The sequence below is a fragment of the Bufo bufo genome, chromosome 1 (genome assembly GCF_905171765.1).
Source record: "Bufo bufo chromosome 1, aBufBuf1.1, whole genome shotgun sequence".
In the NCBI taxonomy this organism is placed as follows: Eukaryota; Metazoa; Chordata; class Amphibia; order Anura; family Bufonidae; genus Bufo; species Bufo bufo.
In genome coordinates this window covers 64861048-64883291 of record NC_053389.1, presented here as the reverse complement: position 1 = coordinate 64883291, position 22244 = coordinate 64861048, and the positions used below count along the sequence as shown (strand labels likewise).

Sequence of the window (22244 nt, the reverse complement as noted above, 5' to 3'; positions counted from 1 at the left end):
TACCCTGTAGTCTCCTGTCTCTCTCCTCACTCTCTTCCTACCCTGTAGTCTCCTGTCTCCCTCTTCACTCTCTTCCTATCCCTGTAGTCTCCTGTCCTCCTCCTCACTCTCTTCCTCTCCCTGTAGTCTCCTGTCCTCCTCACTCTCTTCCTACCCTGTAGTCTCCTGTCCTCCTCACTCTCTTCCTCTCCCTGTAGTCTCTTGTCTTCCTCCTCACTCTCTTCCTCTCCCTGTAGTCTCCTGTCCTCCTCACTCTCTTCCTACCCTGTAGTCTCCTGTCCTCCTCACTCTCTTCCTACCCTGTAGTCTCCTGTCCTCCTCACTCTCTTCCTATCCCTGTAGTCTCCTGTCCTCCTCACTCTCTTCCTTTCCCTGTAGTCTCCTGTCCTCCTCACTCTCTTCCTTTCCCTGTAGGCTCCTGTCTTCCTCCTCACTCTCTTCCTATCCCTGTAGTCTCCTGTCCTCCTCCTCACTCTCATCCTACCCTGTAGTCTCCTGTCCTCCTCACTCTCTTCCTATCCTGTAGTCTCCTGTCCTCCTCACTCTCTTCCTATCCTGTAGTCTCCTGTCCTCCTCACTCTCTTCCTACCCTGTAGTCTCCTGTCCTCCTCCTCACTCTCTTCCCCTCAGCCTCTCTTCCTGTCCCCGTATTCTTCCGCCTTCCTTCCCACCAGCCTCGCTGTGTCCCAGGTGTGCGGCAGGCTGGGAGGACTGAGCACAGGAGACAGGAGGAGGAGGAGGGGGAGAGCAGGAAGCAGTTAGAGGGGAGAGGCTTTTATTTTGACAGCGGGCAGGCTGAGCGGCTGTCGGATCCAGTGTCTTCCCACATCCGAGCTCGTAGACCCCCGGGAGCGGGCTTCTCGGTCCTGCGCTGTGGGGAGGGGGATCATCCTTCCCGGGGTCCCCCTCCGTTCTCTTCCCGGCACATGCCCGGATCGTAAGCGAGGAAGTGCCGGGCAGACTGGTTACATGCCCGCCGTGCCCTGCAAGTCGGAGGAGGGGGCAGGATGAGAGGGGGCACCGTGCTCGCCTCCGCTGCGGCTCCCTCTCCCCCTCAGCCCCCGAGCTGCGGATGCTGAGAGGTCGGGAAGCCCTACTGGAGGCCGGAGACAGAGAGGAGATGGGAGGCCGCAGGGGAGAGCAGTGAGGTAAGGACGAGCGCTGCAGCCAGGTGTATGCGGGCACCATCTGCTCGGGCATGTGGCAGCTGTGCACTACAGGCCACTCCATCTGTGACAGCCACCACCTCTCCTGAAATGCATGCAGTCATATGACCACAGCAAGCCATGCATTGAGACCACGGGGAAAGTGCTGTCAGATACGTCATAGATACAAATACCTATGGTATAGGACTGCCGAGTGATGCCATATGTTGGCGAAGGGCGCAGTAGTGCCACATCGCCATATGGCGTCTTTGCCAGGTGCATATTATTGGGAATGTAGGGTTTCCCGTTCACACCTAGTCTTTTCTCTGCTCTGCTCTAGTATTAGTCTGGTTGTAAGTGCTGCACCATGTGTGAACGAGGCCTTAGCGTCACGTTGACATCTGGCGGCTGCCGTACACTGCCACATGTTCAGACTGGACGAGGAATGGACGCAGGGCGATGTTTGGACAATAATCATTGATCGCTGTGTAGCCACTGGGTTTTTGGGACTCTTTGGTTGTGGTCGCAGCAGCTCATGAGCAATTCTTCAATGGCGGCGGTGCCACGCAGTGATCTTTGGGCCTGTGACGGGTGTCATGGCTAGGATCGCCGTGTAGGCCCAGAATTATTCTGCGAGATGTAGTCCGCTGACAAATGGAGAGTTGCAATTACACCGGGCAATTATCGGGATCCTATGAATGCCTGTTCCCGATAATTGACCCAGAAACCCGGGAGTGTAGTAGGCCCTTAACGAGGTTGTCTGGTTTCAGGAGTAGACAACTCTGGGGACCAGCCAGTAATAAAGATCTGGCAAGTACTTACCTGACAGATCCCACACCACCGCTCTGGTTCTTCCGGATGGGCGGCAACAGCGATGTCGCCAACACTTGACTGCTGCAGTCAATCGTTGTCCTCTTTGGTGGACTGCTGAGGCCAGTGATTGGCTAGTAGTGGTCATGTGTTGTTGGTGTGATGTCACCACTATAGCCGGGTAAATAGCACCTGGCGGTGTGGGATTTGCCAAGGAAGTACTCACCTGTTCTTTGTTGCAGTTTGATCCTAAGGTTTTAGGTGGAAACCAGACAACTCCTTTAAAAGGGTTTTCCAGGACTTCTACACTGATGACCTCCCTCTGGATTAGTGGGACGACACTCGAGACGACCATCGATAAGCTGTTTGAGAAGGCAGTGATGTTCACAGTATCGCGGCGGCCTTCTCTCAGCCTATGCTAGGCCAGTGACGAAACTTTCATCAGTCACATGGGCTAGGCCAGCTCAGACCCATTCAAGTGATGGGGCTGAGCTGCGATACCAAACACGGCCACTATACAATGTACGGCGCTGTGCTTGGTGAGCAGCGAGAAGGCCACAGCGCTACTGCGAGCACCGGCGCCTTCTCAAACAGCTGATTGTTTCCAGGTGTCGGACCCCCAGCGATCAGATACTAATTACTTATCCAGAGAATAGGTCATCAGTTAAATAGTCTTGGACAACTCCTTTAAGACTGACTGCTGCCTGGTATTGTATCCAGCACTGAATCATCACTGGGACTGCTGACACTACCCATAATGCCTCTGATGAAATCTGACCAGCGATGTTATGTGTGCACCACAAGGAAGTGTTGTTGTTGCATTGAGCGACCGTCACGCTTTCAGGACTGGTGACATGAGGTGATCGTCCCAGTCTGGTCCTGGTTGGCATAAAACATTGGGACACAATTACCATGGAGGAGGTGACCAGAGTGATATGTAGTTCTGTGGAAAAGATTTTGAAAAACTTGTAATTTATTGATTGAAATTCCTTTTCTGCTCAAGAGTCCAGTGGGTTGTCAATCATAAGAGTCCAGGGGGTGGGCCTCTAAGTATAAAAAGAATAGGCATTTCAATTAATAAATTACAAGTGATACTGAATCATTTCCCGTAAAATTACGTATCCGTCTGCTCAGCTCCTCCTGCTCTATATAACATGCTGCTTCCCGATCAGAAACTTTTTTCAAAGTGACAGCTTCCCTTTTAAGAATTTGCACCTCTTAGAGCACATGCATACAAGAGTGTGTGCCCCGTGCCCGTGCTGCGGACCGCAAATAGCGGTCCACAATGCTCCGGTACCGTCCATGTGCACTCCGTTTCCGGACCCATTGATTTGAATGGGTCCGTGATTGGCAAGAGACGCTCTGCACCGCCAAAAAATAGGACGTGTTCTATTTTTTGTGCTGCGGAGGCACAGACCGGAATCCCACGGAAGTGCTTCGTAGTGATTCCGTGGCCTTCCACTGCGTGCTTCCGCTCCGTATCTTGAGAATTGCGGAGCCATTCAAGTCAGCGGCTCTGCATCTATGATACGGAGTGCAAACGGACGGTTCCCATATATTATAGACAATGCTGTTTGCGGTCCTCAATACGGGCACGGGGCACACACATTAAACAACGCTTAGAATACCACAAATAAAACTGAAGTCCGGGGGGGGGGAGCCCAAAAATTCTGTTTTCAAATAAAATATTGATGACCTATCCTCAATGATACTTTTTGGATCATTTATATACACTGCTCAAAAAAATAAAGGGAACACTTAAACAACACAATGTAACTCCAAGTCAATCACACTTCTGTGAAATCAAACTGTCCACTTAGGAAGCAACACTGAGTGACAATAAATTTCACATGCTGTTGTGCAAATGGGATAGACAACAGGTGGAAATTATAGGCAATTAGCAAGACACCCCCAATAAAGGAGTGGTTCTGCAGGTGGTAACCACAGACCACTTCTCAGTTCCTATGCTTCCTGACTGATGTTTTGGTCACTTTTGAATGCTGGCGGTGCTTTCACTCTAGTGGTAGCATGAGACGGAGTCTACAACCCACACAAGTGGCTCAGGTAGTGCAGCTTATCCAGGATGGCACATCAATGCGAGCTGTGGCAAGAAGGTTTGCTGTGTCTGTCAGCGTAGTGTCCAGAGCATGGAGGCGCTACCAGGACACAGGCCAGTACATCAGGAGACGTGGAGGTGCCCGTAGGAGGGCAACAACCCAGCAGCAGGACCGCTACCTCCGCCTTTGTGCAAGGAGGAACAGGAGGAGCACTGCCAGAGCCCTGCAAAATGACTTCCAGCAGGCCACAAATGTGCATGTGTCTGCTCAAACGGTCAGAAACAGACTCCATGAGGGTGATATGAGGGCCCGACGTCCACAGGTGGGGGTTGTGCTTACAGCCCAACACCGTGCAGGACGTTTGGCATTTGCCAGAGAACACCAAGATTGGCAAATTCGCCACTGGCACCCTGTGCTCTTCACAGATGAAAGCAGGTTCACGCTGAGCACATGTGACAGATGTGACAGAGTCTTGAGACACCGTGGACAACGTTCTGCTGCCTGCAACATCCTCCAGCATGACCGGTTTGGCATTGGGTCAGTAATGGTGTAGGGTGGCATTTCTTTGGAGGGCTGCACAGCCCTCCATGTGCTCGCCAGAGGTAGCCTGACTGCCATTAGGTACCGAGATGAGATCCTCAGACCCCTTGTGAGACCATATGCTGGTGCGGTTGGCCCTGGGTTCCTCCTAATGCAAGACAATGCTAGACCTCATGTGGCTGGAGTGTGTCAGCAGTTCCTGCAAGATGAAGGCATTGATGCTATGGACTGGCCCGCCCGTTCCCCAGACCTGAATCCAATTGAGCACATCTGGGACATCATGTCTCGCTATATCCACCAATGTCACGTTGCACCACAGACTGTCCAGGAGTTGGCAGATGCTTTAGTCCAGGTCTGGGAGGAGATCCCTCAGGAGACCGTCCGCCACCTCATCAGGAGCATGCATAGGCGTTGTAGGGAGGTCATACAGGCACGTGGAGGCCACACACACTACTGAGCCTCATTTTGACTTGTTTTAAGGACATTACATCAAAGTTGGATCAGCCTGTAGTGTGTTTTTCCACTTTAATTTTGAGGGTGACTCCAAATCCAGACCTCCATGGGTTAAAAAATTTGATTTCCATTTTTTAATTTTTGTGTGATTTTGTTGTCAGCACATTCAACTATGTAAAGAACAAAGTATTTCAGAAAAATATTTAATTAATTCAGATCTAGGATGTGTTATTTTTGTGTTCCCTTTATTTTTTTGAGCAGTGTAGTTTTTCTTGTGTTTTAATATTTTAAACTTTGCATTACTTTAAACTTTGCTTTACTTTGCTCTACTTTTTTTATTTTTGCATCATCATATTCTGACTCCCTTAACTTTGTTAATCGTTACTTCTACGGCACTGTGTGAGAGCTTTTTTTTGTGGGGCGATCTGTATTTTTTTTTTATTGATACTATTTTGGAGTGTGTATAACTTTTTGATCACTTTCTATTTAGTTTTTTTCGGGAGGTGTACTGACAAAAAAAAACTTGGAATTGGCCATTTAGTTTTTTTTTTCTCTTACACCCTTAACCACATGGGATAAATATGTTTAGATTTATGGGTGTTTTGGGATGCAGAGGTTCAAATGATCTCTATTTTTTTATTTTCAATTTAGGGAAACAGGGTGATTAGAATATTTTTTTTATTTTTTATTTTTTTACGGACAGGTTTCCGGTGGTTTACAGGGTCTGGAGAAAAATAGTATCAATATTTTTTTTTATTGATACTATTTTGGAGTGTGTATAACTTTTTGATCACTTTCTATTTAGTATCAATAAAATAAAAAAACTTCTAGGTATACAACACAAGCATACAGAAGATCTCTGAAAATGTAATGGACGAATTCTTCAAATACTGCTGTGGCATTACTTAGTCCAAAGGGCATCACCAGGTATTCGTAGTGCCCATCTCGGGTATCGGTTTCCAATTATCACCTTGGAGGATTCAGATTAAATTATAGGCCCCATGCAAGTCTAGTTTAGTAAAAAGGGATCAAATAACTACTTGTTCTTGGTAGTGATGTTTTTGAGACCACTGTAATCGATACGTTGACGAAGAGAACCGTCTTTCTTTTTTACAGAAAATAATTCGGCACCAGATGGAAGAGATGATTGTGTAATGAACCCACTGTCCAGATTTTTCTTAATGTATTCTGACATTGCTTTAGTCTCAGCAGGAGACGAGGGATACACTCAGCCATGAGAGGGTGGGGATCCAGGTACCAGGTCTATTGGACAGTAATAGGATCGGTGTGGCAGTAAGGTCCTTGCCTCTTTTTATTTGTCAAAAACATCTGGAAATTTGTGGTAGGCCACAGGTAGGCTGAAATGAGGTAAAGCATTTCTCTTGTTAGGCTAGTCCCCAACAAAGAACCTCTCTGGAATTGCAATGCAGAACAAGATTATGTTTTCTGAGCCATGGTAGGCCCAACAAAAGAGAGACAATTGTAGCAGCAGCACCATGAGTGATATGTTCTCTGAGTGGAGAACTCCAACTTGTAATTCTAGCAGTTTGGTGATGAATTGTACGGACTCATACAGAGAACTCAACAGATATCAAAAATTATGTTCAATGGCCATATTAAAACAAATTGTGGATGGCACTATTATGGGGGATCTGTGGGTGGCACTGTTATGGGGGGGATCTGTGGGTGGCACTGTTATGGGGGGGATCTGTGGGTGGCACTGTTATGGGGGGGATCTGTGGGTGGCACTGGTATGGGGGGGGGGATCTGTGGGTGGCACTGGTATGGGGGGGGGGATCTGTGGGTGGCACTGGTATGGGGGGATCTGTGGGTGGCACTGGTATGGGGGGATCTGTGGGTGGCACTGTTATGGGGGGATCTGTGGGTGGCACTGTTATGGGGGGATCTGTGGGTGGCACTGTTATGGGGGGATCTGTGGGTGGCACTGTTATGGGGGGTCTGTGGGTGGCACTGTTATGGGGGGATCTGTGGGTGGCACTGTTATGGAGGGGATCTGTGGGTGGCACTGTTATGGAGAGGGGGATCTGTGCACTGTTATGGAGAGGGGGATCTGTGCACTGTTATGGGTAGGGGGGATCTGTGCACTGTTATGGGTAGGGGGGATCTGTGCACTGTTATGGGTAGGGGGGATTTGTGCACTGTTATGGGTAGGGGGGATTTGTGCACTGTTATGGGTAGGGGGGATCTGTGCACTGTTATGGGTAGGGGGATCTGTGCACTGTTATGGGTAGGGGGATCTGTGCACTGTTATGGGTAGGGGGATCTGTGCACTGTTATGGGTAGGGGGATCTGTGCACTGTTATGGGTAGGGGGATCTGTGCACTGTTATGGGGAAGGGGGGATCTGTGCACTGTTATGGGTAGGGGGATCTGTGCACTGTTATGGGTAGGGGGATCTGTGCACTGTTATGGGTAGGGGGATCTGTGCACTGTTATGGGTAGGGGGATCTGTGCACTGTTATGGGTAGGGGGATCTGTGCACTGTTATGGGTAGGGGGATCTGTGCACTGTTATGGGTAGGGGGATCTGTGCACTGTTATGGGGAAGGGGGGATCTGTGCACTGTTATGGGGAAGGGGGGATCTGTGGATGACACTAATATAGCATCTTATGCTATATGTGTCATCCACAGGTCCCCTTCCCAATAACAGTGCACAGATCCCCTTCCCAATAACAGTGCACAGATCCCCTTCCCAATAACAGTGCACAGATCCCCTTCCCAATAACAGTGCACAGATCCCCTTCCCAATAACAGTGCACAGATCCCCCTCCCCATAACAGTGCCACCCACAGATCCCCCCTCCCCATAACAGCCCCGGCCCCGCTGCTCACGGCAGACTATTCCGGCAGTAACTTTTACTCAGTGTCAGCGCCTTTTTATTACCTTACAATGAAGCTCAGGTAACAGGCAGAGCGGGCAGCGGCGTAACGTCACTCACTCACGTGACGCACCTGCTCCGCCCACTAAATTAATGAAGGAGGCGGAGCAGCCGCGTCACGCGAGTAAGTGACGTTACGCCGCCGTCCGCTCTGCCTGTTACTGGAGCTTCATTGTAATGTAAAATAAAGATGCAGTGATTTAAAGTAAACCGCCCGCATACCAACGAAATTGGCGATTATTCGATAACTGGATTCGTTGACAACGAATCCCGTTATCGAATATTATCAATAAAGTCGATTAATCGTTGCAGCCCTACTGGTATCGGATACCTGTTCACCAAAGCCTGGCACAGGAAACTTACCAGTGGGACCAGAATCAAGGACACAGGGTCAGAAGTGGAGAGGACTTATCTTCGCCCAGGGTTGCCTCTCTTACTGACCTCTAGGTTTTTAAGTTTTCTGGCTTCTTGGGACAGGCATGGGCAAAATGACCATTGCCTCCACAGTACAAAGTCTATTGGCACGTCTGTACCCGTTTTCCTCCTCAAACAGCCTTACCCTATCCACCTGCACAGGTTCAATGTCACGAATCAGCGGGTGTGAACACCTCGTTTTTCAAAGTATCCCAAATGGTGGGAATAGACTTTCCTGAGGAGAACACAAGGTCGCGGACTGTTGGAGTGGGTTGCCACATGAAGCAGGCGGACCATGGGGTATCAGTGCAAGGCACTAGAGGTATAAAAGTAGTTAACAGGCCGAGTCGTAATCAGGAGCGACCGTGCAGGAATGAAGGATGAGGCAGAGATGTAGTCGTACAAGCAATGGGTCAGAGCATGTGGCTAAGGTACAGGTCAGGCTATCCGGTTCGGTAACAGGAGAGTCAAGACGGAACAGCTAAGGATCAGACAGGTAACGGAATCCAGAAGACTAGTACGGGTCGGGAGTTCAGGAACACAGAAACATATGACTGCAACCATAGCAGGACACAAAGACCTTTGATGCTCAGGCAACTGGGAAGAGGGCTGGACCACTTAATATAGGTGCAGAAAGGCTAGTATTGGACAGAAGGTCAGCACAGGTCACATGTGCTGGCCCTTTAATATACATGCCACAGGAAACCGGTTAGGAGACATGCCGCGCCTGTGGCTGGAAGGAAACCGGGAGAACAGTGCCCGCTGGAACAGAGTTCAGGACCGTGGCGATGAACAGAGAAGGCCGGCAGTTGACCACTGTCGCTACATGCCATTCAATGAGCCTGGACAACGAAAGTGGCGGAGGTGGCCGGGGAGGACAATGCCAGCCCTAACACAGAGCCCAGGACCGCAGCAGCGAGTAGGGGGACAATGGCGGAGAGTTACCCCCGTTACATTCAGATGCTGACTGTAGAGGAGAAGGAGATGACCAAGGTTGCTGAAATTTTGGTGCCAGTTGAAAGGTTCTTCCCTCTTGTTCTCTCTATTTGGCATGTCCATGAAATCAGGAATTTATCTGGGTAGCAAGAGCTACCAGGGCATTAAAAGGAAGAGATTGGAATGTCCAGGCCTTCTAACTCATCCTTGATTTAACTGGAGAGCCCCTCTCAAAAGGCTGCAACCAACTCTTTACCATTCCATGCCAGTTCCAAAGCCAGGGTACAAAATTAAATCGCATATTGGCATACAGTACCTGGGGCTTGGCGGAGACGGAGCTGGGATGATGCTGCAAGAGAAGCCTGTCCAGGTTCCTCAAATATTTTCTAAAAAGGATCCAGGAAAGGTTACAGGTTACTAGTAATAGCAGCATTCCTCTCCTAAATTGGGTTTGAATTTTTGGTGCCTAATTATTTTCCTCTGATAGATGCATTGTTGTCCTTTCATCTGAGTAGCACACACATTTTATAGTTACCGAGTGTGACTTGAGCTGTGCGGTGTCATTACTATAGTACCACTGGAGCTTACAAGCTGAATTCTCTGCATCGATAACAATCATGTGACAATGACCGTACGCTGTGGATAATAACACGTACCCATCCCGGGGGCACCTCCGTGGATGTGTTTATCAAACGTCTACAAATAAACCTTCTCAAGCAATCCTGGTTTGCAAACCTTACAGGATCACATGCATGTCTTCTTGAATTTTCCACTGTTTTCACGTATTCGAACCCTAACTCTGGCGGAAAACCAAGTGGACGACTACATCGTGGTGAGAACTCAGTCTTATTCACGTGTGAGCTGTGACCAAATCAAGAACATTTTGTGAAGAACAGCTTTAAAGCAAATATGCAAAAAAACCTGTGACAGGTCAGAAGATTTTTTTTTTGTTTCCGGCTGGGGTCAGGGACCAATTGGGAATTTCCCTGGTTGGTGTCACCATTAACTGTAAAGAAGAGGCTGCAAAATTCAAGATGGCACCAGATCTTATTGACTCTGTTGGCTTCATATTTGGGCTCCCAGATGAAATTGAGATATGCTGTAAGGAGTTGAACTGGCAGAGTGCTTTGACGTGTCTTAACTCATTTTGGTTGGGTCTCAGCACCCAGACAAACATCTGGACATTTATGGCATATCCATAGGATACCCGATAAATGTCCAGTAGGTGCAGGTTCCACCTCTGGGACCTGCTCCTATGGCAAGAATGGGGCACCGCCATGAATGGAGAACATGAGGAGCCTGCGTGACTTTCTCCACTCACTTTCATGGAAATAGCGCTGACATGGCAATTTTTTGAAGTCCCATAGGGTGAATGGAGGGCTGAAGTCACATGTGCAGGGTCCTCTCTGTTCACAAATATGGGGATGGCGCTCTCTCAGCTGTTTTCAGCAGTGAATGGACAGGGCTCCACTCATGTCCGGTACGCTCTTCATTCACGGCAGGGCCCTGCTGTATTGGACATTTATGGCATGTCCCATCCGTAATTGTCCAGACATGTTTCTGTTTTGTCAGAAGATGGATTTTTCTTTCCTTTGTAACTTTTGGGAAAAGTTTTGCTAGAGCGATTACTAATAACCCTGTAAGTAAAAAAACAAAACAGTTAGTTCTCAGACATCTGACTTACTAATTTACGGCCATTTTGGATGGAGATCCTCTTGTCATTTTTGTGTTCTTCTGTATTCCTATTTCGGCCTAGATAGTCATCTACGTAAAGCCGTGTAGGTGGGTAACCGTTTTGTTTAGGAAACCCGTGGGCGGACGAGTGTATGTGACAGCTTATATAATGTACAACAGGAACAGTTTGTTTGCATGATTTTTCTCTTCGGCATCCTTGTTTCTCAATCTCCCTGCTGTTGACTATCGAATGTGTCTGACAGTATTCTGCCAAGTGACAGAAAATGCAAACTAATGGAAGCTAACCGTTCAGAACAGCCAGGACTTGCACAAATTGCTGTGCTCAGCTTTCAGATTCTCCTTTATCTAATCTGCACCCCTTTTTGGGTTATGGGCGTACTTCTGTGCATCAAACTGAAAGGCTATGTACACCTTCGGAGGCAATTTTTTTTTTATGATTGCATGTTACTCATTTTTAGTTTCAAAAATGGTTTTATTGAAAGATTGTACAGAATCTGGGGAACATAACCAAAGACAGTGCCATAATGCACGGCCCCACGCAGGAGGCGGCTGAACGTAATGTTACTCATTTTTGGCTAAAGATAATTTTTTCACTTGGCCTTTAATAAAAATTTTGAGTTGGACCTTCACTGATTAGATGTTCATGGCCTATCCTGAGGATAGGCCATCAATATTTAAGGGAAACCCCTTTAAGATAAAATAAATAAAGGGCATTATTATTATTTTGCTAGGCCTATTCGATGGTTGGACATAGACCATAAGGTAGCTTCCTGCAATAGGTGGCACTACAGAGGAAGTTTGTTCATATACTTTTTGGTCTAGCATGCAATTCTTTTGTGTGTCTACTAAAAATGGTTTGTAGAATTTGTTTCTCTCGCATGCACTAAATCGTACTACTACTATTGTCATTTTACTATAGGAGTATGATGGATTTCTGCTTTCTTTGTCCAGATCCCTCTTAACATCAGTGTAATTCTCTGGCAATCAAATGCACCCTGAAAGCAAACTGACCAGTCATGGGAAGGCATCTAGCAATGGTGGACAATCACAGCCTGCAAATGTGAGCCAAGGACCCAAAGGGACAGGGCTGCTTGGCCCCAAACCCAATCACATGTCGCCAAGTGGTGTGGGTCTGAAAACCGCACAAAACCAGGGTCCAAACCATGGGAACGGGCAAAGGGAGTCATCTGGAGAGGTAGCAGAGCAGAAAGAGCCAGGAACTCCCTCTCTGGACCCAGAACCAAAAGGTAAGATTATATATATATAAACAATCCTGTTACTGGGTGTTTTTACTGTAATTAATATGTTTTAAAGAGGTTTTTCCATGATTAATGAAAAAAAATCTAAATCAGACATCATATAGTACATGACAATCTCTTTCTAACAAAGCTAGAACCAGCCCTGGACCTCACATGGATCCAGAGATCTCCCCATTTATTGCTCCAATTGTTTTGCTAAATTTACACTACTCACAAAAAGTTAGGGATATTTGGCTTGTGGGTGAAATTTCAGGATGAACCTAAAATGTACTCTAACCTTTATGGGTGAACTTAATGTGACCTTCTCTAAACGTCTGAATGCACATGTCCAACTGTTCAATGTTTCAGTACTTTTTGCACAACTTGCTGTTCTCTAACAAGGAGCTTAACGTCAAAATTCACAACAGGTGTTTGATCAATGAATTGCCCAATACATTTCCTGGTTCAACTAGAATTGGTATTTAAACAGTCCTCCTCATCATGCTGTTCACATTTTAACATCATAGGATTAAGATGACACCTAACAATTGATCAACAGTACCTCGCCATTACGAGGCTTCAAGCAGGATGTTTTCAGACGGAAGTGGCCACTGAGCTTACAGTGTCACAGAGTGTCATCAGCAGGTTGTATCAGAGAGACTGGAAGAGTCACAGAAAGGCATAGAAGTGGACGTCCTTTAGCCACATCCCACACTGATGACCACTTCATTGTGAACAATGCCGTGCGGAACCCGGTGATGAATACCACACAACACCAGGCACATTTAAGGGAGGTGAGAGGCACCTAAGTGTCACGTCAGACCATTCGAAATCTAGACTGGACGAGGGACCAGTGGGCCTCAGTGCTGTTCTCTGATGAAAGTCGATTCACGCTGATCATAAATGATGGCCGCCAACAATGTTGGAGACGTCAAGGAGAGCGCTATGCATCAGCGACTGTTGTCACCAGATGAGCCTTTGGTGGTGGTGGTGTTACAGTGTGGGCAGGTGTGTCTAGTCAATACAGAACAGCCCTACACTGTGTGAATGGTACAGGGACAAGCCCATACTACATGAAGAACATCATTAATCCAGTCATTGTGCGGACGACAATGCACTAGCTCATCGAGGTCGCATCATTAGGGAACGGCTGCTGGAGACTGGGGGACCTCAAATGGAGAGGCCTGCACTTTTTCCAGACCTGAATCCCACTGAAAACCTATGGGATCAACTGAGTCGCTGTGTAGAGGCTCATAACTCTGTACCCGAGAACCTCAATGACCTGAGGGCCACCCTTCAAGAAGAGTGGGATGCCACGCCTCAGCAGACAATAAGTCGACTTGTGAACAGCAGGAGACGTCATGGTCAAGCTGAAATTGATGCTCAAGCCCACATGACAAGTTATGGAGACACTGACATTTTGTGGGGGTGTACCCAGCACTGGTGTCTGCTTTTGTTTCAATAAATTGTTTGAGATGAGGAAATCACCATGGCTGCTTCTACTTAAATGCCCGACTTTCATGATATAATATCCCTGTAGTGTGAACTTTTTACGTTAAATATCCCTAACTTTTTGTGAGTAGTGTATATCATGCTGGCAGCTCAGGGGCAGTCCCCTTTCTGCTGCAGCTCTCTCCTTATAACACCTCAGGAGGCAGTTGAAGGATGAATCTGAGCATGTGCGACCACCCCGGTGAGCTGGACAAAGAAGTAAGAAAAAAACAGCAGGTGGCGCTATACAGATACATTTTACTGAATAGCTCAGTGGCTATGCTAAATGTTTAATTACCTGCAATTACAAAAGCATTCAGATCCATGTGCTGGTTAGAATATTTTATATGGGACAACCCCTTCAAGCATGTTAATGACTGATTATGGCTTTTTACCACATTTGAGGTGTTGGATGACCAATAACCGTATTATAACCACAATATTGTTTGTATTCACATGTCGTCAGGTTCATTTCTATTTTAGGGCATCTTTATAGAGATTTGTAGTCCATGACAGGGACATGGTGGTGGAAATGGGCAATTTCTTTGTAAATTTTTATGATTGGGATAACAAGATTTTATTTTTCGCACTCTTTGTCCCTGTTATCCGCTGCAAAATATCTCTGTTTTCCAACTGTATTCTAGAATAGCTTTGTGTGGTATTTTGTAGCCTGATTTTCTATCGGCAGCGGTAAAACCGTCAAGGAAAAATATTTGCCAGGGTTTTTTTTAACTTGTGTATAAAGAAAAATACAGCTTCCCACACTTCAGGATGCAGTAAGGATTTGCAGAGCCAATATAAGGATAACATTTTTTTCAAGGGACGTGGGATAAGAAGAACAAAAAATAAAATAAAAGGGATAATGTGGGTAAAAATTACAACTAATAAAGTACATTAAAGGGGCCGTGCCACCATTTAAAGATTTTAATATAATTCAGCATGAAAAAATAGTTCTACTTGTAATTTGCTTTCTGTTATAAAAAATTCTCCAGTTGTGATTATTAACTTTAACGCATTATAATGGCACCCCCTGGTGTTTAATCTGTATAATAATATGCACGTCCACCTCCTGAGCTGGTCGCACATGTTCAGTTCCAATCTTCATCTGCCGCCAGCCATATCTGTTAGAAGCTGTGACAAGGGGAGAGCTGCAGTAGAAAGGACATGCCCCCTGAGCTTTGATAGGGAGGAAGCTGCAGCAGAAAGGAAATGTCCCCAAGAAAGAAACCACCCGCTGAGCTGCAGCAGAAAGGACATGTCCCCAAGAAAGAAACCACCCGCTGAGCTGCAGCAGAAAGGACATGTCCCCAAGAAAGAAACCACCCGCTTAGCTGCAGCAGAAAGAACATGTCCCCAAGAAAGAAACCACCCGCTGAGCTGCAGCAGAAAGGACATGTCCCCAAGAAAGAAACCACCCGCTGAGCTGCAGCAGAAAGGACATGTCCCCAAGAAAGAAACCACCCGCTGAGCTGCAGCAGAAAGGACATGTCCCCAAGAAAGAAACCACCCGCTGAGCTGCAGCAGAAAGGACATGTCCCCAAGAAAGAAACCACCCGCTGAGCTGCAGCAGAAAGGACATGTCCCCAAGAAAGAAACCACCCGCTGAGCTGCAGCAGAAAGGACATGTCCCCAAGAAAGAAACCACCCGCTGAGGTGCAGCAGAAAGGACATGTCCCCAAGAAAGAAACCACCCGCTGAGCTGCAGCAGAAAGGACACATGCCAGCCTGAAGAGAATATAGCAGAGCAATTGGAGCAGGGGGAACCTCTGGATCCATGTGAGGTACAGGGCTGCCACAGATTTTACATCAGATTTTTCTGAAGCATCTTTGTAATTCCTCTATTTTTCCTGCTAGAAATGTATAAGTCAGCAATAAAAGTCTGACCTGTTGGGGGTATATCCCTGCGCAGCCTTTAGGCTGGGTTCAGACCTGAGCGTCTTTGATATGCGCGTTTAACGCGCGTTTTTGTCGCACGTTTTTATGCGCATTTTTTGCAATAGTAAACGCGCGTTTGACGCGCGTTTGTGTGATTGACTGCAGTGTCCTATGGCCACAAACGCGCGTCAAAACGCCCCAAAGAAGCTCAAGAACTTGTTTGAGCGAAGGGCGTTTTTCAGCGCGTTCAAACGCGCTGTAAAACGCTCAAGTGAGAACCAGGGCCATAGGGAAGCATTGGTTTTCATGTGTTGAGCGTTTTACAGCGCGTTTGAACGCGCTGTAAAACGCTCAAGTGTGAACCCAGCCTTATTGCAGACCGCTGACCATTCATTTATAACCTTCTAGCAGGAGTAATAGAAGAGGGCCACAACATAGTTTTATATATAAAAAAAAAAATCCTCCAGAATGATGGAAGTGCTCCTATTTAATGCAGTTAGAACTTCTATGCTAACGTCACCCTCTACCTGTATTAAGCAGGTCAAACTAGGGCAGAGATTGCTTCATCATGTCAAATGTGACGTTTTTGTTAATCACATTCAACCCTATAAATGAGCTTTTTATGCCAAAGGGCATATGTTTAATGCAGCATTTTGCATAACCTATTTGCCCCATCAAGTCATTTTTTTTATTGCTGCCACTTCAGGAGCATTTGTACAGCGTTAGACGGGCAGTTTCCCAATTTCATTTTTCACGTGTTTAATTGGATTTTAGCATTTATAAATCAGCTTTTAATGTCGAGCTCTACACTTCACTCCAGGTGGATGCTCTGTTCCCAGACCTGGTTTGATTCCAATTTAATTAACACAAAGTGATTTTAGCACGACTGTGAATAGTGATAAATCCATCCCAGGACAACGAAGCCTGATTTTGTTTCGAAACAGGAAAAAGAAAACATAAAACATATACCGTATGTAAAAAGCAACAAATATTCTAAAAAAAAATTAAAAAAAAGATACAGAATTGGACTAGAGGGCCTTTTTTGCTGTTTATTTTTCCTGCTGTTTCTATGTCTAAGGGTACTTTCACATTGCGGCAGAGGATTCCGGCAGGCAGTTCCGTCGCCGGAACTGCCTGCCGGATCCGGCAATCCGGACTCAAACGGATGCCATTTGTCAGACGAATCCGGATGCGGATCCGTCTGACAAATGCATTGAAATACCGGATCCGTCTCTCCGGTGTCATTTGGAAAAATGGATACGGTATTATTATTGTTTTTTGCATTTTTAAAGGTCTGCGCATTTTTAAAGGTCTGCGTATTTTTGGCCGGAGAGAAAACTGCAGCATGCTTCGGTATTTTCTCCGTCCAAAAAACATAAGAGGGACTGAACTGATGCATCCTGAACGGATTGCTCTCCATTCAGAATGCATTAGGATAAAACTGATCAGTTTTTTTCCGGTATTGAGCTCCTGTGACGGAACTCAATACCGGAAAACAAAAACGCTAGTGTGAAAGTACCCTTTTTTTGCTCTAATGGGCTTTAAAATAAGTTGTAGTATTGGTGTTGTAGTTTCAGTTTCTTTTTACCTGCTATCTGTTCACCTTTTTGTAGGAGAAATACCCCCTCGTAGCAAGAGACGTTGTGTACTGGAACGTAAACAGCCCTACAGTGGGGATGAGTGGTGTTCAGGACCAGACAGTGAGGAGGACGAGAAGAACCTAGTGATCGCTCACAGTAAGGCGGTTCTATTTCATGGATAATTTCGTGTTGTTGTGTTTTTTATTTATTTATCATTCTAATAAAATTGATTGTGTAAATTAAAACATGAGGAATAACTAAAATAGCTAGTTCTCATATTTAGAGACATCCTGAATGATTTTTCTCTGCAGGCTTCCCTATTATAGTGACCATTTACCATTTAACAATGCAGTTCTTTATGTCTCTACTTATTTTTATTGTTTTAGGTTAAAGAAGCACTCCTACAAATTTTTTTTATTCTCTGACCTTTTACAAAGGTACATGATGTAAACTGTAGTGAAGGTAATCTTCTTACCAGTGACTGTACTTGTGAGTTATAACCTCCCTTCTGATCCTCAGCTGTGTCATGTGACTAACACTCTGTCTCTCTGATTCAGGACAGGAAGTCAGTTACTTCTTTATTCATTCCTTTGAGACTGACATTGAGGCTCCCATAGAAATGCATAGAGAAGCTGGCTCCCTGTCCAACATAAGATGCTGTGTTATTTGGAGAATCAGGTGTTGGTCATATGACACAGCTGAGGATCAGAAGGCAGGTTATAACTCACAAATACAGTTACTGGGAAGAAAATTACCGTCTCTACAGTTTACATCACTTCACGGGTCAGAGAATAAATATTTTTGTGGGAGTGCTTCTTTAAAGGTTATGGATTTCTTTGCACTATTTTTTTTGTTTTTTAGGTTAAAAGCTATGGACTTCTTTGCTTTAATTGCCCTAATATTTTTGTTGTTCGTTTCCTTTCTAAATTCAAAATTAAGCAAATAGTCGTTATACATTATTTCTTGCCATTCTTCTACTGTACAGTGTTTGTAACGCCTTCACATAGCTGGTGCTGCTGCTGAATTTGACATAGATCTCAAAAGCACACTGCATCTGGTTGTGTTAGCGCTCTCTGTTATCGCCTCCTTCCTCCTCTCACTGTTAGGCCTCATGCACACGATCCGTCCGAATCCAATGTGCATTTGTGAATCAAATGCGGACCCATTCATTTCTATTGGGCCTTAAAAAAAAATGCAGAAAGCACTTGGATGTCATCTGTGTGCTGTCCGCATCCATGTGCCTTTGCCGAAAAGTATAGCACATGTCCTATCCTTGTCCATTTTGTGGACAACAATAGGCATTTCTAAAATGGGGCCTGTGAATAGTGTGGGATGCACACGGACCGCGCTAAAGCCCTCCCATTACTGCTGGTGACATCACCGGGACCACTGCTAGGCGGACATCCGGTACATGACCGGATCTGCAGAAAAAGCCCTTGCCCTGCTCCAATGGAGAGCATTGGAGTATTTCAGAGGGGCTGCCTGGGTGAAGAAGGGAGTATGTCCAGGTGCATCTCCAAACCCAGACAACCCCTTTAAGTTGGAGAGAGAGCAAAGCATTCTGTTTTTCTGAGAAGACAGATCACATGGGTTGTAGATGGGAATAAAAACATCGGAGGAAGGAGAGTGAATCACATACAGGTGAAACTCAAAAAAATTAGAATACTGTGCAAAAGTTCATTTATTTCAGTAATGCAACTTAAAAGGTGAAACCTTTTCACAATAATCTAATTTTCTTAGATTGTGACTTTGGGGTTTCATAAGCTGTAAGCAATAATCATCCAAATGATAACAAATAAAGGCTTGAAATATCTTGCTTTGCATGTAATGAGTCTCTCATATGTTAGTTTCACCTTTTAAGTTGCATTACTGAAAAAAAAGAACTTTTGCACGATATTCTAATTTTTTGAGTTTCACCTGTAGTTTGTGTATCTGTGTAGAGAGAAAGGAGATAACTTATGCCAGACTGCGGGTGGGGGCATCACACACTTCTCAATATTGCTGTCTGTCAGCACAAGGGGGAAGAGATCCCTCATGATCCTTAGAAGGAAATCTGAACAGAAATTAAACTGAGCTGATTCAGGAGAGCCAGTGAAGACAGCAGCATCCTTAACACACAGGCTTCAAATGCAGAAGGTGTTATAGGAGGGACACATCCACACGAGAAAGGTCTCCAAGCTGAATATCAGGGGTCTGAAAATAAAGACCTGAAGATAGTATCCTAAAACTTTGTGCAACTTTTTAAACTCAAGGGTACCCATTAACATATGTAAAAATATATACATATTTTCTATGACAGAGGGGTCCATAGCCTTTAAAGGGGTGGTCCAAGTGTTAAATACTGATGACCTATCCTCATGATGTGATTGGTTAGGGTCAAACTCCTGACTATGACTAAAGACTCATTTTTGAGTTGAAACGTGTCAGAATCGGTGCTGTTATACTAATGCCTCATGCAGACGTCCGTGTCAGTTTTGGATCAGTGGTAACACGGACCGTGTTCAATCCGTGTTTTCTCCCGTGACAGATCCGTGTTGGATTCGTTTTTTGCTGTCCGTGTTTCACTAACACTCAACAGCTGAAAAATAATTTTCAAAGAATCTCTTGTTAATGATCCGTGAAACACGGATGCAACACGGATGGCATCCGTGGTTTTCACGGACCCATAGACTATAATGGGCGTGATGGATCCGTGAACACGGACAAAATAGAGCGTGCATCCGTGGTAAAAAGAACGGACCCACGGACCGTGCCTAAACACTGACGTTTGAATACACACATTAAAATGAATAGGGATGTGTGCTGTGCGTGGAGAACACGTCCAGCACACGTCCGTGAAACACGGACGTCTGCATCAGGCTCAATGCATTAATTAGTAAGTGCCTTGTATTAACTTTGTCTACATGATTAATGCCATTTGCTGAAATGAGTCAGATAACCCTTTAATGAGTCATATAACCTGAATATAGATTAAAAATTATTTTCATTTTAGAAATTGGGAAGTATGTGCAGCAGTTAGTCAGTGTTTGTTTCTTTCTCCACCTTCGAAGTCTGTAGTGTTAGTGATTCTGCAGTATCCGCTCCTACGGTGCCAGGATCAGGATCAGCTTCCCTTCCGGGACTCAATGACTCCAGTTCTTCCAGCACAGCCCACGGGGCTAGCCAAAGCTTGCATGGGGAAGGAGGAGGGCCGGGAGGGTCATCCAAGGCCGCCTCACGATACGTTTATGTCTTCACAACATATTTGGCAAACACGTGAGTATTGTTTTCCTAGTCATTATGATCACAATCAGTTTATCTGTAGAATGAAGTCTTTTAGAGAATTACCATTCCAGTATGTTTTCTTGACTGTATATGTGAGATCCGTATACTACAGGAGTAACAACTTTCACATGACCAGTGCACATTAAGGGGTTAATGATAGTTGGAGTTAGCTTTATTAAAGAGGACTTGTCACCTCTCCTGACATTTTTAGTAACAACTTGCATTCCCTATGTAATAACTATTTTGGAGCATCTATTTTTCTGTTACTACCTTTTCCTCTATGATTCCTACTAGAAGTAATAATTTATTTACCAGCTTTCTGCAAGGAAGGTCCATTTGGGGGTTACCACCTGAGGACGTGTCCCTGCACAGTCTGATATTATCCAGTCAGTGCTGCCAGTGGTCAGATTGTGCAGGTAACTGGTAACACTCAGGTGGGCCTTTCTGACAGACTTCTGGCAGCTACTAGTAGGAATAACAGAGGAATGGCACAATTTGAGAATATATGCACCAGAATTGTATGACATGGGACATGCAAGTAGGTATTAAAACGGACACGGCAGGGACAGTGACAGTTCCTCTTTAAAGTGGTTCCCCAGGATTTTAGTATTGATGACCTATCCTCAGGATAGGTCATCAATATCAGATCAGCGGTGGTGCGACACCCGATCATCTGTATGAAAGGAAGGCTCGCGCAGAGCGCGTGTGCCGTCTCCTTTCTCTCTTCCTGCTCACTGCTGCTATGTCTGTGGCGAGCAGGAAGAGAGAAGGGAAATGACAGGCACAGCCTTCCCTTCATATAGCTGATTGGTGGGAGTGACGTGTTTCGGACCCCCGCCAATCCGATATTGATGACCTATCCTGAGGATAGCTCATCAGTATTAAAAGCCCGGAGAACCCCTTTAACCCCTTCTCAACAACCACCCTACAAGAGGGTTCCCGCTCAGGAGCTGAGCAGGCACCACAGCCGGTGCATTCTGCTTATTTTACACAGCAGACACCCGGTGGCAAAGTCCATGATCAGAAACAACTCCAATCACAGACTTGTAACCCCTCAGATACTGTGATCAATTGCAGCGTCCAAGGCCTGCCATAGCAAAGTTCCTATAATGCCCTGCATGTGGTAAAGTATGGTCATGAATTGCAGTCTATGGTATATGCGATCCTCTAAAAAATAAAAAAAATGATAAAAAAATTCATAAACCCCAAAATGGTATAAATGAAAAGTACAGATCGCCCCGCAAAAATGAGCTTTCACCCAGCTCCGTAAACGTAAATATAAAAAAGTGAGTCAGAATAGGGCTCTGCAAAGAAAAACTGTATTTTCTTTAAAGTTTTAATTTTTTTTCAAAAGTATTAAAGCACAAGAAAAACTATATAAAAAATTGGTATCGCTGTAATCGTACCGGCCTGCAGAATGAAGTTAACATGTGAATTTTACCGCTTAGGGAACGCCTTAAATAATGAAACCCATAGAACAATGGTGGAATGTTTATTTTTTAGTTTTTTTTTCAGTCCCCCCCCCCCCCCCCCCTTGTTTAGAATTTCCAGCTCCCCACAACATCGTATGTGATAATAATGGTGCTATTAGAAAGTATTAGAAAGAAATTTGTCCTGCAAAAAACAAGCCCTCATACAGCTATGTGAACAGAACAATAAAAAAGTTACGGCTCCTGCAAGGCAGGGTGTAAAAGACAAAAACGAAAAAGCAGAAAATCGCTGCATCAGGAAGGAGTTAAAATATTTTCTTTGCAAAAAAAAAGTCAGCGAGGAAGCTGTTCATATATAAAATGTACAAGATGTCAGATGAAATAAACTGATAATATTAGATTTTACTGTTAGGCCTCT

The 22244-nt window shown here is 45.4% G+C and overlaps 1 protein-coding gene across 1 annotated transcript in view; it reads left to right on the top strand.

The window, feature by feature from the left end:
* The first annotated feature begins 726 nt into the window (after positions 1-726).
* The window catches only part of BCL9L (BCL9 like), a 38648-nt gene continuing 17130 nt past the window's right edge, over positions 727-22244 (top strand). Inside the window, exons 1-4 of the mRNA XM_040425310.1 lie at positions 727-1148; positions 11900-12195; positions 17166-17288; positions 20183-20387. Of these exons, the coding sequence (XP_040281244.1) occupies positions 11937-12195; positions 17166-17288; positions 20183-20387 (587 nt within the window). The 5' untranslated portion in view covers positions 727-1148; positions 11900-11936. The remainder of the gene's footprint in view (positions 1149-11899; positions 12196-17165; positions 17289-20182; positions 20388-22244) is intronic.